Raw genomic sequence first — 17,077 nt, forward strand, 5'->3', positions numbered from 1 at the left:
GGTAACGATGACTGCTCCACATAAAAAAGGCTAAAGCATCCTAATTCTTTTTACCCTCCTAATGGGACAAACTTCCCCCCTCCCTACTTTTTAGTTCAATTTTCTGGATATATTCTAATTGTCCCATCTGTCTCCTGAATACAAGCACCAAACCTGTCACAGGGTGCAGCCTGCCCATCCAAATCCTTACTGAAACATTATGATGGAAACTGAATTAAACCTCGGCTGTGAACGGATTTTACTAGGACGTAATGTGATGACATGGTATGGAGGAAGAACTGAGTTCAGAGACAGAAAAATCTGGTTTATAACTAAGCCTCCCTTTCCTGGCAGAGTGAGACTGGGCGAACCACCGTTTCTCTGTTCCCTGACCTACGAGTGTGAACAGCCAGCCACACCTGCCTTGTCCAGTCATGAAGACCCAATGAAAACACAAAGAATTTGAAAAAGAACAGATGCATGTATATGTACAACTGAATCACTTTGTTGTACACCTGAAACTAACACAACATAGTTAATCAACTATACTCCAATATAAAATAAAAGTTAAAAAAAAAGAAAATGAAAGTCCTTTCCATGTCACACAAGCATTATTTCAATGTAAGAAATTGCTGTTAAGATGACAATTTCTAACTCTAAGCCTCTTTGTCATCCATGTTTCTCTTCATCGTTTATTTGTTGTATACAGTTTGTTTTGGGTTTCTACCTTTTTGCAGTATTAGAAATAATATATTTAAATTTCATTCAATTGTAGAAAATCTCCTCATTCTTGCTTATTTTTATAAAGTACAAAGTGGTAATTACTAACAGCAAGCCGCTGTGACCAACGATTAAAAGGAGGATTGGAGAACGGCCCAACACTGCTTTTGCTTTCCAGAAACATAAAATGGTATTAAGAAGATGTGTGTCTAACTCAAGATACCTCACACCTATGTGTGTGCACGTGTACGTGTGCATGTGTGTGTGTGCCCCTCGTGTATTTATCACAGAGCACGCATGCAGCCTCGCAGGTGAGGTCGGGTGTGCGGGAAGCAGAGCTCCCTGTGGGCACGAAGGCGGGGGATAGGAGGGGCACCGGGGTGCCAGGCCTCACACAGGGGCAGGGCTCATGTCTGGGTTTGCAGAATCACCAGTAACGCAGAGAAGGGCTCAGACGTCCAGCCTGAGCACTTAACATGTAAGCAGCAGAGGGTCAGGGGAGACTTCTGGGCAAGGGGACGGAAGAGCCACACAGAAGAATTAAGTTCAAAGAATGTGGACAGAGGCCATAAGTCTGCATTCTTAGGATGGGCACCACAATCACACAAAACCTAGGCAGTGACCTTTCTAGACTGGCATTAAATCCTATGGCCCCTGGTGGTTCTAGGGTTTTAATAGCATTCCTGGTGACTGGCCCTGCTGGGTACATGGGCAGGACACCCTGGTGGACAAGGACGTCTGTCCCTGGAGCAGCTGGGCCTGGGCAGGTGCGCTCAGCACCTTGCAGGAGCGGGACTGCAGGTGTGCAGGGTGCACCCCTGAGAACTGACAGGTCCAGCAGCTGAGCCGGACCTCACACAGAACCCAGGACTGCCAGCAACAAGTTCTGCACCCCTTGGAATCCTCCAGAAACAGCAGGACCCCGGACCACCAGCAGGGCCTGGATGGGCGGAGCCTTTGGTCAGAGCCCGGCCAGGGGCCGAGCTCTCACAGGGATAAGACGAGACCATCACCTGCTTCTCCAGCAGAGTCTCCGGGTGGACGGTCACAAGGCCATCTGAGAGCCTCTGTGATGCCTGAGGACCCAGGAATGACATCCGGCTCCCCGGCCAAGATGGGGAGCCTCCCTGCCCTCAGCGAGGAGGACCCCACGACCTGACCCAAACATGACCCTGCAATGAGGAGCGTGAAGCCACAACTGGGCAAAGGACCTCACTGGGCTTTTCCTTCAAGACTCCAAGGCTAGTTCTCTGCTGGTGCCCTAACTCACCCAGGACTCTGGAATGTATTCTCCTAGCAGCAGCCCGAGTGTTTTTTTAACGTAAGACCTATCTTATGACCCTGCTTTGGGACGTCCTCAAACGACCCCTCTACCTCCTTAAGAAAATCCAAGTCCTGCCCCAGGACCGCGAGGCCCGAGGACCTGCTGCAGCTCCCCCCACCCCGAATCTCACGCCCCTCCCTCGCCTCCCCCTCAGCCGCCCCTGCCCCGCTGGCTTTCCTGTTTCTGAGCGAGCACGCCCCTCCCTGCACCGAGCTGTCACCCTTCCTCCCTTCCGGGGCCAGGATGCCGTGTCGGGGCCTGCTCACCCCTTACTCTGGGTGATTCAAATATTTGCTTGAATGTCGCCCACAGAGAGACTCCCATTGGTACAGCCACTATGGAGAACGGTATGGAGGTTCCTTAAAAAACTACAAATAGAACTACCATATGACCCAGCAATCCCACTACTGGGCATATACCCTGAGAAAACCTTAATTCAAAAAGAGACATGTACCAAAATGTTCATAGCAGCCCTATTTACAATAGCCCGGAGATGGAAACAACCTAAGTGTCCATCATCGGATGAATGGGTAAAGAAGATGTGGCACATATATACAATGGAATATTACTCAGCCATAAAAAGAAATGAAATTGAGCTATTTGTAATGAGGTGGATGGACCTAGAGTCTGTCATACAGAGTGAAGTAAGTCAGAAAGAGAAAGACAAATACTGTATGCTGACACATATATATGGAATTTAAGAAAAAAAAATGTCATGAAGAACATAGGGGTAAGACAGGAATAAAGACACAGACCTACTAGAGAATGGACTTGAGGATATGGGGAGGGGGAAGGGTAAGCTGTGACAAAGTGAAAGAGCGGTATGGACATATATACACTACCAAACGTAAGGTAGATAGCTAGTGGGAAGCAGCCGCATAGCACAGGGAGGTCAGCTCGGTGCTTTGTGACCGCCTGGAGGGGTGGGATAGGGAGGGTGGGAGGGAGACGCAAAAGGGAGGGGATATGGGAACATATGTATATGTATAACTGATTAAATTTGTTATAAAGCAAAAAATAAAAAATAAATAAAAAATAAAGAGAGAGAAAAACAAAAAACAAAAAAAACCCGCGATGTTCTATCCATCACTCCGCAGCCCAACACTGATTAATTTTCCTCATAGCAGCTGGCATTGTCTGAACGCGTACTATGATCTGTTCATTTACCGCCTGTTTTCTCCCACGGGACACGGGTGGGAGAAAACGGGCAGCGTTCGCCCTGAATGCCCAGACCAGAGTTTAATCTCCGCACGGTGGCTGCCGAGGGCGGCCAGGTCCGTCTGTGGATGAATGACTGAATAAAGGGGTTACACTCTGTTCTGCTCTAACGGTCCACGGCCGCCTGATTCCTAGACGCAACGCCAGGTGGACGGCAGGCCGCCGACCTCGCTGGTCCCCACGGTGAGCGCTGGAGGCAAACTCTCCACCTCTGGACTGTTCTCCTGGGACGACTGGGCATCTGCCCTCCTCGGGGTGGGGGGGAGTGAAGCAGGGTGCTGCCCCCGCAGGAGCAGTAGGGACCCCAGTTCCCGTCCCCTCCCCTGAGCGCTTCGCCTCCCAGGAGAAACCCTGACACCTGGGTTGCTGGCTGGGGTGATGGTTGTCAGGTTACCAGTGCCGTGCGCCCCGCCTCCCTCCTGTGTGTGGCCAGCTTCCCGGAGCCCAGGCTCCCACACACCACGGTCCCTCCTGACACCGACGTGCGCGGCAGCTCAGCCAAGGGGCTCCCTGCCTGTAAGACACACGTCCTGAGCCAGATCCTGAACATACGAACTAAGTTACACCAAGCCCGGGTCCCTGAAAGCTCACAGTTCACTGAGCATTTAATGCAAGAGTTTCGGGTGTAGAAGAAGCCCACAGTGAAGAAAGGAAGACATCAGTGGGAAACACCTTAACTCTGGCCGCAGCAGATGGAGAGGACCCCAGAGGGAGGGGGAGGGCCTGCTGGCCAGCCTGGCCCCAGGCAGGACATGGTGATGGAGACAAGGGGCCAGGAGACGCAGGGGGAGATGGGGACCTGGTCTGGGGACTCGCTGGGTCTGAGCTGCTCGTGATGCGACCCAGACGTTGCAGAGCAGAATCTCCGTTTCAGAAGAGAGAGTCGTATCCGCACGACTGGACTCTGCTGAGGGGGCCGGGAGCCCAGTGTGCCCCCAGCCCATGGAGAAGGTGCAACCTGTCACCTGTCACCGTGTGCGGCCTCCTTGGCCTGTTCACACCTCTACAGAGAAGGTAGATGCTCTTCCTGAACTGAGCATGAAATTCTTTTCTGATTTTAATCTTATTCCCTTTCTTTTCTGAAACTTATATTCATATCCACAGATTTAAAACTTTACTTATAAAAAAGAACTCAGGATGCTCACAAGGATTATAGGAGCAGAAGTGGATTCGAGCAACCCTTCCTTCAAGTGTTAATCAGCCAGCCAGGTGGTTATGGACTCGCAGAAATGATTAAACACTCAGAGTTCAGTGACGAATTGATTCATTCTCCCCGTAGACCCTCACTCTAAACGCAGGGACCTCTGAGCTCCTGCAAGCTTTTCGATTCCACAACTGCAGTGCTTGATTGTACAACTGTTGCACTTGGTTTGTACAACTTTCCACTTGCCCATTACAAGAAGGAATCCCGTCCCCACTCTCACTTCTACACACACTGATCTGCTCCCAAAGCCATTGGTTCACTGTGTCAGCGATTAACGAGCTACCATCAGCACCGCGGAGGCCTCTCGCTCACGGCTGTGATGTCATTTTACACCAGAAACCTCATCACCACCGCATGTGCACACTGCATCCCCCCAGTGCTTTGTCTTTCCTGAGAAACCAGAGCTCAAACCACTGCCGTGTCCGTGTCTCCTGGGAATGACTTGACACCACGCTGCGAGTCCGTATCTCTCTTAAGGGCTCACGGGATCAGGGGAAATGAAAAAGGGCGGCATGGCACCAGGGATGGGAGAGCGGACAGCTACAAAGCAAGCTGGCAGGCAGATAACCGAGCAACACACGCAGCCGCTATCTTCTCATTTAAGGTCGTGCACTGTCTTCCAAAGTGCTGTCATGCTCACGGTCACTCAGAGGCTTTTACCTGCGTGGTCTTTGAATATCTTCGATATGACGACCGGGACCCCATGCTCCATGCCGCCCTGCAAGACAGGAAGCAGGAGCGCGGTTAAGATCAGCGCGGGGACGTTCATGGACAAGCGTGTCGAGGAAGATCCAGTGCACTCATACCTTTATGCTCAGGCCCAAGCCGCCCACGGGCTGTCTGCGAAGCGTAACAGTTCTGTGCTTTAAAAAATTCAGAAAACAAACCCAGTTTAGGTTAAAATGCACAATCAGAAAGTGAATGCAAAATGTATACATAACTTCTTAATTAAAACTTTAGTGACTGTTTATACTTCCAAAGGGATGTTGCTTAATTACTACAGTGATGGCACCACTTTAAGTCTCCAACCTGCAGTATTACACGGAAACAAAGATACTGATAAAAACAGACCCTATTAGGTGCATTCTTTACACAAAATTCCTGTAAAGCTGGGGTCGTCTTACCCCCATGTTGTCTGAGGAAGTGAGGCCCCCGAGGGAAATACCGGCCCTGGTTCCCCAGGTAACAGACGGTGAGGCTGAAGAGCACACGCTCAGCTCTGTTTCTCAAACCTGTCTTTCCACTAATCCCAAAGTGGGCTCCCTTTGCACCACACTTCTCTGTATAGTTCAGTCGTTTTTAGTCCACTTGTTAAGAAATCAATGTTAACTCATGAACGATCGATTATCTCACGTCCCGACCTTGCTTAAAGGTGTCGCTGCTGATGAGAAGCCAAGATCCATGCTGCCCCTGTGGGCTGATGGGCTGGTCAGGGTCTCCATCTCTTATATGCTCAATCATGTAATGTATTTTATTTTGGTCTCAACTGACTATTTGTTAGTTGTGAGGCTGAGGGCGTGAATAGGGCGGCCTGGGGTTAGATGAAGGGGTGTAGGAAGTGTGTTTACCTCCAAAAGGTACTATCGGAAGAAAACAGGGACAAGCATTGCTGTGATTATTAAGGGAAAGCATAAGCGCTTTTAGACCCAATGACTCTAAAGCCTGTGTGTTTGCAAAGCAACAGCAGAGGGCGAGTCAGGGGTCCGGGAAGAGCCGGGGGTCCTGCCCGAGCCTGGGGCCTGCTCACCGCCAGTGAGAAGAGACGCGGAAACTGTAGAGCCACTTGTAATCTTATTACAAGTTTTTATTTGTATTGCTTTATTTATATTTATCATATTATTTTTATTTATTATTTTAGTATTTAAAATCCACTTGTAATTTTATTCTCAGGAGTGGATACATTTATAAGCTTAAAGTAAAGAAACCAAAAATTAGAGCAAATAAAACTATTTTAAAGTGTATACGTGGAACACATTTTATAATTCTGAGCTCTTCCGCACATGTAACTTTTTGAACTGGTGAAATGCTTATATAATCATACATGGAAAAAGAGTTATAATTCGGGACTTTTGCATTGGAAGAATCGTTTTGCCTTTTCCCTGGTCCTGGGCTGGACTCCCAGTGAGACACTGGAGACCAGCAGGTGACACTCGTGTGACAGGGACACCATGTGACATCGAGACCACGTTCCAGGAATACTCCTGTCATCTACACAGAGGCAAAGCACAGCCGACACGGTGGGCGGAGGGGGGACCTCTGGGTCCAGCTGTGCCCAAAGTGGGGACAGGGAAGTTCCCACGTGTGACACAGTCACACCGATGCTTCCAAGGGAAACTTCGTGAGCATCAGAAGATGAGAAAGTTGGATTACCTAATAGATTAACCAGGAATCCCTACGGTATTTCTCAAAACATTCGATAATGTTTTTCATTTTAGCCATTAATATAAGCATTTGAACCTCACTGAGAGTAAATATTGGTGAAAATATCTTTTGAGAAGGAGTAAGTTCGTTTCTGCCTCAACTGACCTCACCAAAAAAATGACCTTTCAAATCCATCATTTTATTCATGTATCGATCTTGGGAAGACAATCTAAAGGAAATGTCAAGAAATGGTCAACTGTGGCAAAGTGTGTTAATGCACACCAAAAATCTGTTCTAATGTGCCTAACTGGTCAGGAAAGGAAATTATGCCATAAAGCTCTTTAGTGTGTGTTTAAGAGAGCTCAAAGAGCCTACCGCTACTTATTCCGGCCAAGCCAGAGCACTGCTTATTCAAATACTTGCTCTGTGCAACCTGCTGAGATGTTCTTTCCAAGCACATGTGGTGCCGGCATCTAAAGCTCGGCAAAGCTGAGTTTCTGCACGCTTCTGAGTTTCCTACACAGGAAGTTGCTGTGAACCGGACTGTGTGCCCCAGATCCCTATACTGAAGCCCTACCCCTCTGCTGACTGTATTTGGAGATCGGGTCTTTCAGAGGCTTAACCTAAGGTTAAATGAGGCACGGAGGGGCTGGTCCTACAGGACTGGGGCCGGTACAGGAAAAGCAAGAGCCCCCCGAGCCCTCTCTACACACACAAAGGACATGGCAAGAGGACAGACGTCTGGAAGAGGGCGTCCAGAAACCTGGCCGGAGCCTGGCTGGCACCTTGACCTTGGGCTTCTGGCCTCCAGACGGTGAGAAAAAGAAGCGTCTGCTGTTCAAGCTCCACCACCACCCCCACCCCCCGTCTACCCCCTCGTCTGCGGTATGTTGTCAGGGTGGCCTGAATTGACAAGACAGAGGCCAAGCAAGAGAATTGTGGGAAGGAATGTTGCAAACCATCGAGTTTCATAAAAACACCGGGATGTTGAGTCTCTTCTATGAAAAGTTGTTCTTCCTTATCTTTTAAAACCCCCTCATTCAAGCATCACAGATTCTAACATTTTAAAGTCGGGAGGAGAGGCTCAGCTAATCCACGCTCTCCTCAATGAAGATTCCATAACTATCGATACTAAGGCTCTAAAAGAGTTGGACATTATCACATACAAGCACCTTATTTTTCAAAACACAATTTGTAAAAATTAGTGGATGGTGAAAACTAAATAGGAAGCAAAAGTTCTGCAGCTTTTAATTGAAACTTTTACACCACAGCCCAGACAAAGGCACTCTTCCTTCTGTGTCCTGACGTTCACGACCTCACAGCCAAAGCAGAGCTGATCCTCTTGACTTGAGGTCCTGCATAGAATGCTCCATCGTGGTTCTGTCAGCGATCCAGACAGAACTCATGTTATCAAAGGCATCTTCTAATTAAACCAAGCAGTCATTCTTCAGTTAGTTTACTCAGTACACACTCTGCAGGGTCAACTGCCCAAAAGATCAGGAGCCAGATATGACCCAACGAGAGGCTCAGTTCTAAGAGGAAACAGTGTGGGAGGGGCCTCCTCTCCCTTCAGATGCGTCTTCCCTGTAATCCGGGCTCTTCCGCCAGTCCAAGGGTCCAGCGCACAACCAGACTCACTGATGAGACTTCTGGAGGATGAACTGTGGAACCTAAGGTAACTATCCAACCAATTCTCTTCAGTTCAGTCCCGCTCTTCTTTCTTCACAAACATAAGTAAGGTTCTTCTGCACTTTATCATTTAATCCCCAGCTATGTTTGATGGTCATTCACATCTGCATCCTGGAGCTGCCATCACTGTAGCAAGACTCCGCTACACCCACGTTATCTTCTGACTGTAAACAATTTGAGACAATTCTTACCTATTATAAGAGAAAGTGACTTGGGGACACTGAAAGCTGGATTTCCTACTCTGTCTTGTTCTAAAATACTGATCTTCAGGTACTGCTGCAGCATATGTACGATCTGGCCACACGTTTTTACTCAGGCGTTTAAAGTGTGGACTTAAAACTAAATTCAAATTTGTTACAGCTGTTAACAGATGTTCAGATTTGAATGTTGCCGTCTCCAGAAAGATGGGTTTCAGGCAGTTGTTAAAATAAAAGTTGCCTTTGCGGGGCTGTGCCAGCAGGCCCGATACCCTCTCCCCGGCCCAGGCTTTCTTCACTCAAGAACCTCCCATCAGTGGAGGACTCCAGGGGCGGCCTCTGCGCCCCTCCCCAGGGGCTCCCACCTGCACCCCCTCGGGACCACCTGAGCCACATCTGCTGCTCAAGGAGGAAAGGAGAGAGCAGGTGGGAAAACAGTGACAGAGGCATGAGCCTGAGTTTCCATGACATAATTGAAGGGCCTGAAAGAGCAACTTTTAAAATTAGCAGCTTAGGGAAAGAATTTTCTGAAGTATTTTATTTCTCACACAAACATAAATACTTTAAAAATTATTATTTTTTCCAGGAAATAAAGTGTTACTGGACATTGATGTTGAGGAGGGTTTCGGAGGAGGGGTGTCAGACCCCAGGGGCCTCCGTCCACAGGGCTGGGATTCTCCAGGGAGCAAACACCTGGAAGACGTCTTTCAGGACAGGGCCGTGGCCTCTCTCCACTCTTTTTAAACCATCCACTCAAGCGAAATTCCCTCAATCTATGAAGAGTCTGGATTTGCCACTTGAATTAAGTAAATTATTCCTCCATGGGTTGTGGTAAGTATTTCAAAACAATAATAGTTATTTGAAAACTCTCGTGCATATTTGTTCAGTTCGGTAACAGACTCAAATCCGCCTTAGGAGGACTTAAAAATCAATATACCAGACTCGGAGTTTCCAAAAATGTACCGCAATTCCTAGAATTTAAAAATACCGAAAACCCCTACAGTAGTCCAGCCTCGGGAGGAGTTGCCAGAACGCTACGTGTGATCTTTCAGGCCTGACCACGGCAATGACCGGGGAGCGGCCCTCCATCCCCCAGACCCGCGCACCGACGGCGCCCTGAGGCTGGGCTCCTACACGACCGCAACTCTGCACGCCCTGCCCCGCACGTCCGCGGGGGCCCTTCATCTGAAGCCTCGGCCAGGCCTTGCTGTGGCAGAGGGAGCCCTGGAGATGCTCCACCTGGGCTGGCCCAGCACCCAGGACCCTCCCACCCCAAACACCCCCGGGACCCATGAAACACAGGAGCTTTTTGCTCAGGGCTCCAGTGGGCAGGGACCCTCCACCCCGGGCTCATCCACCTGACCCTCCCAGAGCCAGCCGACATCAGAGGCTATGGGGGGCTGGCCCCTCCTCCCCGTCAGCTCTGCCTGCGCAATCAGAGCAAGTGATAAAGGCTCAGCCTTCACTGTCCACTTGTTGCCTTGACTGGCTATTCTGAGCCCTGGCATCCGATTGGCCAGCTCCTCTGAGCTCGGCTGGTTACTATTCACACGAAGCTGAGGGGCAGCTGAGCAGACGTTGCACCATCGTCTTCCTGTTCATCCCTCAAAACCTCAACAAAGAGAGTTCACCGCACTGGGGTCAAAAAGGGATTCTGAGAGAATGTATGAATTTTTGGGAAGTAAGGTTACCTGAGATCAAAATATTGGCTGAATTTAAAACACAAACTCTTCTTGGGGGGCTTGAATCCAAACAAGAATGTGCAGGAAAGGCATCAATCACCTCTGGGTTATGCACAGGGGAGTCTGCAGTCATTACAGGGATGAAGTAACCATCCACAGGTATCACGTCTCCATAGTATCACGGGTAAGTTTAAAAAGCACAATATTTGCAAATGAAGGAACAATGTTATTCCGCTCATATAAATTTGAAAAGCACCATTTGGCTGTGGAAAATCCACGTAAAGTAAGAATGAAAATTTAAATGGAACAGTATATACGAGTATCAGTATAGCGGGGCTTCAGAGGTATCTGCACATTTCATTTCTTTAAAAAAAGTGGAGAGATTTAAAGCAAATATGTTGGTATATGGTAAATATGGATGATAATTACATGGGGTTCTGCTTATTACTTTTCAACTTTTTCTATGTTGAAAAATTTCATAATTAAAGGAAAGAATAATAAAAATGTTTAGTAGGTTATGCAAAATACACTGCTATTATGATTTTAGTTATTCAAAGTTTCATTGAATGACATATTTTTGCATTCAGTTTCCTTACACAGTGGCTTGTGTGCACACAAACACAGACAAACATGTATAAATTATTATTCTACCCTTCAACTAAGTCGTGGTATAAACCTTTATAACGAATTCGCCCCATCTATTCTCTAATACAAGGTTTTCATATTTTTAAAGCCAGAACTATCCTACTGCGGTGAAGTGGAGTACGGGTCAAATCCGCAAGCATTTTAATGAGCAAACGCACAGCACTGAGGGCCAGGGCCCGAGAGAATTCCACAAGAGTCAGGAGTCAGCCACTGTCCTGGCGGCAAGAGGGAATTCCTGGCTTCTTGCTGACAACTGCACTTCGGTGCTTGTCTGGGAGCCTCTTGGAAGAGATTGCCCACCCTCCTCCTGAGGGTACGATTTTGGCAGCACTGGTTAAACTCCGCGGGTCCCACCTCCTCACTTGAGACGGCTCACAGGTCACTTCTCAGGACTGACCTGCACTCTCCAGGGCTCCTTCTGTGTCTTGGATCTGTCTCCACACAAGGGCACCCTCTCTCACCACCCAGCCCTCAGCTATGGAAAGGATTCTTCTGGAAACGACCCTCCCGAGAAAAAAGGCAGCGGCCTTTCCACTACACACAGATTTCAAACAGGAACGAATCGTTAACACCAACACGTGTAGAGGGCTAGTTAGTGATTTCCATAAGCAGGATTTCTTCCAACTAAAAGTAAGCCAGTCAATCACAAGAATATATATAGAGAGAGATTTCCTCTGGGACAAAACAGTACTAATAATGAGTGAATAATTCATATTAATTTTTTCATACAGGCCCACTCCAAAGATCATATATAATTCTTCAACTAGTGGGTTAATCATTGAAAAATGAAAGCTCAGAAGGTGGTTTTGTCTTTGTTATCCTAGTTTATAGGAACGATCGCCAATCCTTCTTATGTGGTGTTTCACTTTGCAAGTAGGAGTATCTGCCCTGCATCGATGAACTGGCTGGAGCAATGGCCTAGGGGTCCAGTGACCTGCATCTCACAGGCCTAACTGGGGCTCGTTCCTCCCCAGCAGGATAATGCAGGAAACTTCTGGACCAGTAACTCACTAAGACCCAGGAGGCAGCACTTAGAGACCCAGAGCCAGTTTACAGTGTGAATGTACAAGTAGAAACCAATTTTCAGAAACTAAAAGGAAATGGATTTTCAGCTGAGGTCCTGGAAAAATGGAAAAAATTAAGAAACTAATGAATGTTTGTCAGTAAACAGATATCAAGAACAGGGAAATATATAAAGCTGAGGAAGTGTATCCAATGAGTTCAGAAGAGTGTTTTGTTACTAGGTCACTGGTACTTTGGCTGAATGACAAAACGCCAGATGGGAAATCAATAATTACTAGTGTAAGAAAATACAATACTGTAATAAAGATTAAATTCAATGAAAGAAATTAAATTCAATTAATTTAATTCAAATTAAAGAATTCAAAAGAATTTTTAATTAAATACTAAAATAGATAGAGGTGGTACCTACTCCTGATTTATGGACCCAAAGAATAGGAAGCAAAAGGGGACTACAGAAAGGGTATCAATTTAAGTGGATAAAAGTAGTAGTAAGGCATTTATTGTACAACAAAAAAGCAAGTATAGAATTGTGTGTATTGTGTACTATGTACAGAATTTATCAGAAACTGCCATCACTTGGGCACTGTCACGATAACAAATTCATCTGTCTCAGAAAATTTAATCCAAGTTTAGTTCTTTAATCACTACACCAAATACACTAAAATAGCAATTTGCTGATACTCTTCACAGGACTTGTTACATAAGCCATAAACCTAATTTTTAAAAATGCTTTTAACAGGCTCCATGGACCATTGGGATGTACCGGGGCCTCTTGTGGGCTCAGGACCACATGGCCACCCATCGGTGCATCACCTGCGCTCAGCGATCCTCACGAACGTGACTGGAAATGCATCTACTTCTGCACAAACACCACTTGCCACACAGGTGCAAAGATGCAAGTGGGAAACCAAGGAGGGAGCAAGCCAGCTCCTGGATGGGAGGGTGCACACAGCCCCAGAGAGGCAGGGCCAGCACACAGACGTCTGCAAACGCCCACACGTCAGCAGCACAGGGGCCACGACCCACCGTGTGTTCACAGGGAACAAGCAAGTGGAAGGCCGTGAGGTCAGGTCAGGGCCAGCGTACGCAGTGCCTGGAACACAGACCAAAAAGCTTCCGGGCCCGATTCTGAATTCTACAATCAGTTCGCAGGTTCGTGGTATTAGCCAGACAGACCCGTGAAGAAGACCGAACACCGACACGACACACACGCTTCCAGAAAGAGACCAGAGCAGACACGTCCAGCTCTGTGCAAGGCCCCTGATCACAAACCAGAGGAGCAGGGGACAGAAAAGGAGAGCAGGCCTCCGCCTCTTGGAATCTGTTGGGGTCCCAGACCCCAGATCCAGGTCCTTCACCAACTAGGGACTCGCGGGGCGTCTGGTCCTGGCTCCCCTCCCCCGATCTTCTCCCTGCGTCTCCACGTGTCCACCCACCAGCTCCCTCGCTGCCCGCGGGGCCTCCACACCACTCGCCTATGTGTTCCAGCTCTTGATGTTTCATTCCGGAGATTTCTTCAGATCTACTTCACAGCTTGGACGCTTCGTTTATTTGTTTCTTATTTAACTGGGACGTTGAAATTCCGATTTCACTGACCGTTTGTGGCTGGTCTCGCATTGGCTGGCTCACTTTTTACAACCCTCCTTCCTTTGTCCGACTGTTAGAACCTCCCGTTTAGTCTTCAGATGTAATGAACGTGCACCTTGCATGCAGCGCACCTGAGCCTCTCAGAACCCCGAGTCGCCACAGGCCCATCTCTACGTCTCTGGCTCACGGTGGTTTTCCTCCCTGTGGCTTCATCCCCGCAGGTCCCTGTGAACCCGCAGCTGGGAGTCGTCTCAGACCTGAAAGTGTGTCCCTCCAGAAGGGACCTGCATCTTCCTTCCGCGTGGACCTGGGGACCCTCACACCTGACACCACCTTGAACTTCGTTTTCAGCTTGAGGTTCTTCATGCCGCATGGGACGTGTAAAGGCCAGCACCAGACCCAAGTGGGTGGAGGTCGGGGAGGGGTCCTCAGGGGACATTCGTCTGGTTTGGGCCTCTTCCTTCTGAAGCCAATCCCAGCCAGGCAAGAACTCTCACTGCCCCTTCAAGTTCACACTCTAAACCTGTAACCCGGGGCTTTCTTCCTCCAGGCGGGGCTTAGGAGAGTCCGGTGTGTCCCCTCCTCTGGCTCGGCCCCAGGCTGCCTCCTGATGTCCATTCCGACGGCCGTACCCAGCTCGCGTGGGGTGGCAAACCCAGTCCAGCTCACACTGTGTGAACGGTCGCCCAGCATTTTCAGGGTTCAGTGCTGCTTGTGGTTCCCTGGACGGTCCGCACTGCTCTGTGCTGAGAAATTACCAGGCAGCATCCCTGGACTATAAGTTAGCAGAGGAGTAGCTAAGATGCTGCCTAATTCTGTAATTAACTTTGTGAACTCAGACCAACAACTTCCTCTTCCTGAATCTTCATTTCCCAAACAGTAAAATGAGGGAATGGAATTCTCCAGAATACCTTCCAACCATAAATGTGCCATGACTTAAAGGGCCAAATACAACACAGAGATCTTCTAATTTTTTTTCTTTATATGTAACTCCCTCACTACACTCAAACCACAAATGTAAACTTACAGTTTAGAAAAATAAAATATGTCAAAAATAAAGCAACCTAAACAGAAACTCGGAAATGTGAGAACAAGCCAGCTCTTTCAAACTGCAAAGCACACACTCTCTTTAGGAGATAATTAGAAAACCCGGAGATTCTAAGCATTCAAAGTGCCATGGTGATCTGAACAGATAGGAATATAAATGAAATATGAAGTCACCGATTCTAAACTCTGATAATGAATCAGCAGATTTGAGAATCTATTGGTTTTCATTAAAGAATAAATTGAGTTTCCTCTCCCTCTTTCCTGATAAGAATAACATCCATCCTTAACTGATATAATGCTTATTTTTTCAGCAGTTTCAAGAAAACAAAATACAAGTCTACTCCTTAATCCTGACTTCTCAAACAATCAATAATATAAGTGCAGGGGCTTCCCTGGTAGCGCAGTGGTTGAGAATCTGCCTGCCAATGCAGGGGACACGGGTTCGAGCCCTGGTCTGGGAAGATCCCACATGCCGCGGAGCAACTAGGCCCGTGAGCCATGGCCGCTGAGCCTGCACGTCTGGAGCCTGTGCTCCGCAACAAGAGAGGCCGCGATAGTGAGAGGCCTGCGCACCGCGATGAAGAGTGGCCCCCGCTCGCCACAACTAGAGAAAGCCCTCGCAGAGAAACGAAGACCCAACACAGCCCAAAATAAATAGATAATTTAAAAAAAAAAAAAAGAACATAAGTGCAACCCAAGGTGTAAAGTTCAGTGTAAACGGTCTTAGGTTTTGAGGGAACCAAATTCCTTCCAGGCTCACATTGTGAGTAAGTGTTGGATCACAAAGTGTGTTGATTTTGAAGCAAGCATATACCTCCCACTGAGAATAGAGCTCGAAATGTAAGAATCGATCATCAGTATTATTTCCTATTAAGAAAATTGATCTTGAAAATCAAAGCACCAGTGTGAGCCGTCCGCACGACAGTGAAGTACCTGTTCTAAGGCACTAACTGGGCCTTGGGGTCCCAGTGACAAGCCAGGTACTGCTTGACTTTACCATCTGTAAATGTGTGTTGAACTGAATCTGATGATACATTTTTCATCTCCTGGGATCCCACGGACTCAAGGTTTGGCGAGAAGTAAAATTCACACTCGTTTCTTCTGCTGATCAGCTGAGGAATCATCATCATTACATCTTCCTTTCCTGCTCCTCAGAATATTTTAAATGGAAAATAACCACTTTCCACCAGGTTCTCTGGTGGAGGTTAACGTGGAAACATTCAACAATATGAATATAAGAGAATCACTATGGTCCGACCCCCTTAGAGGTGTCCTGGTTCTGTACCAACAACCGTGGCCTTTGTTAAGAGTCATCTTTCTCATTCTCCAAACACATGATAAACCCCCATGTCCAGGTTAGCTTTATTTTTATAATCATCTGAAGAACACAGGGTTTCAACTGTTCCTCAAAGTAATGGGATTGAACCCAATGTGATTCTGTATCTGGGGTAGAGTAGACATTCTGATCTCAGTAGCTGAGTATGTTCTTCTAGGTACAAAAATGTCCTCGGAATCCCCCCCCCCCCAATTATCCAGCCCAGATAGGCATGTTTATTCAAGGAGATATTCACTCCTCTCCTACAAAGGAGGGCTTCCTAAGGAAGCAGCAGAGACCAGTAAAGATGGAGCCGGAAGAGACCGGGAACAAATCCACGTGACCCACCCTCTAACTTAGAGCAGGGAGTTCTAATATCAAGCTTTAGGCACCAATAAATCACTTGAAATTGTAAACATAAATTTATAGGTCTGAACACTCACCCATTTTTCTTATGAAGGAGCTGATAATTTTCATCAAGAATATAACCTTGGGCAGAGAATCCAACACTGAATCCTAAAAAGTGTAATTTATTTTTCCTGGACAGTACAGCACAGAAACATTACCTGCTTTTACTGTAACTTGTCTGCGATTCTCTGTAGAGTACAAATTCACTCTTAAGAAGGGTGACACTTAAGTGTTTACAAAACGCCCCCGCCTCTCCCTCTCCCCACTATCCCCCATCCCGTGTGGTATTTAGAACATGTGGAGGGAAATTAGCAAAGGGAAGGTCAGTGATGGGGTCAGAGAAGGTGAGCACAAAATTGCTCTATCTCTTCTAGAGAGATCAGACTTGGGGCCAGCGGGAGTCTTAGTAAGAGCTGGTGCCGGGGTGGGGTTCTGCAGGGTGCACCGGGGGCTCTGGAGGTCGGGATGCAGGATTCGGGCCTGAGGTTCCAGGGAGGAGCCCTGGGAAAGATGGCGTCCTGTCTCTCGCCCTCCTTGTGTAGCTCCACTGTCCTGGACCCAGAGGGGTGCCCTTGATCAAGGCCGGCGGCCAGAATGGGCGCAGCAGGTGGGCGACGGGGGGTGGAGGGTGGCCTTGGGCTCCAGGACAGAAGGAGGAGGATGCCATCCAGGTGGAGA

The 17,077-nt window shown here is 47.8% G+C and overlaps 1 protein-coding gene across 1 annotated transcript in view; it reads right to left on the bottom strand.

Annotated features, from left to right (window-relative positions):
- SNTG2 (syntrophin gamma 2) overlaps positions 1-17,077 on the bottom strand; it is a gene marked incomplete at both ends in the record, with an annotated part of 186,257 nt that overhangs the window by 98,076 nt on the left and 71,104 nt on the right. Inside the window, 2 exons of the mRNA XM_079721530.1 lie at positions 5,106-5,163; positions 5,252-5,308. Of these exons, the coding sequence (XP_079577656.1) occupies positions 5,106-5,163; positions 5,252-5,308 (115 nt within the window). The remainder of the gene's footprint in view (positions 1-5,105; positions 5,164-5,251; positions 5,309-17,077) is intronic.

The sequence above is a fragment of the Hyperoodon ampullatus genome (assembly GCF_949752795.1).
Source record: "Hyperoodon ampullatus genome assembly, chromosome: 15".
NCBI lineage: Eukaryota > Metazoa > Chordata > Mammalia > Artiodactyla > Ziphiidae > Hyperoodon > Hyperoodon ampullatus.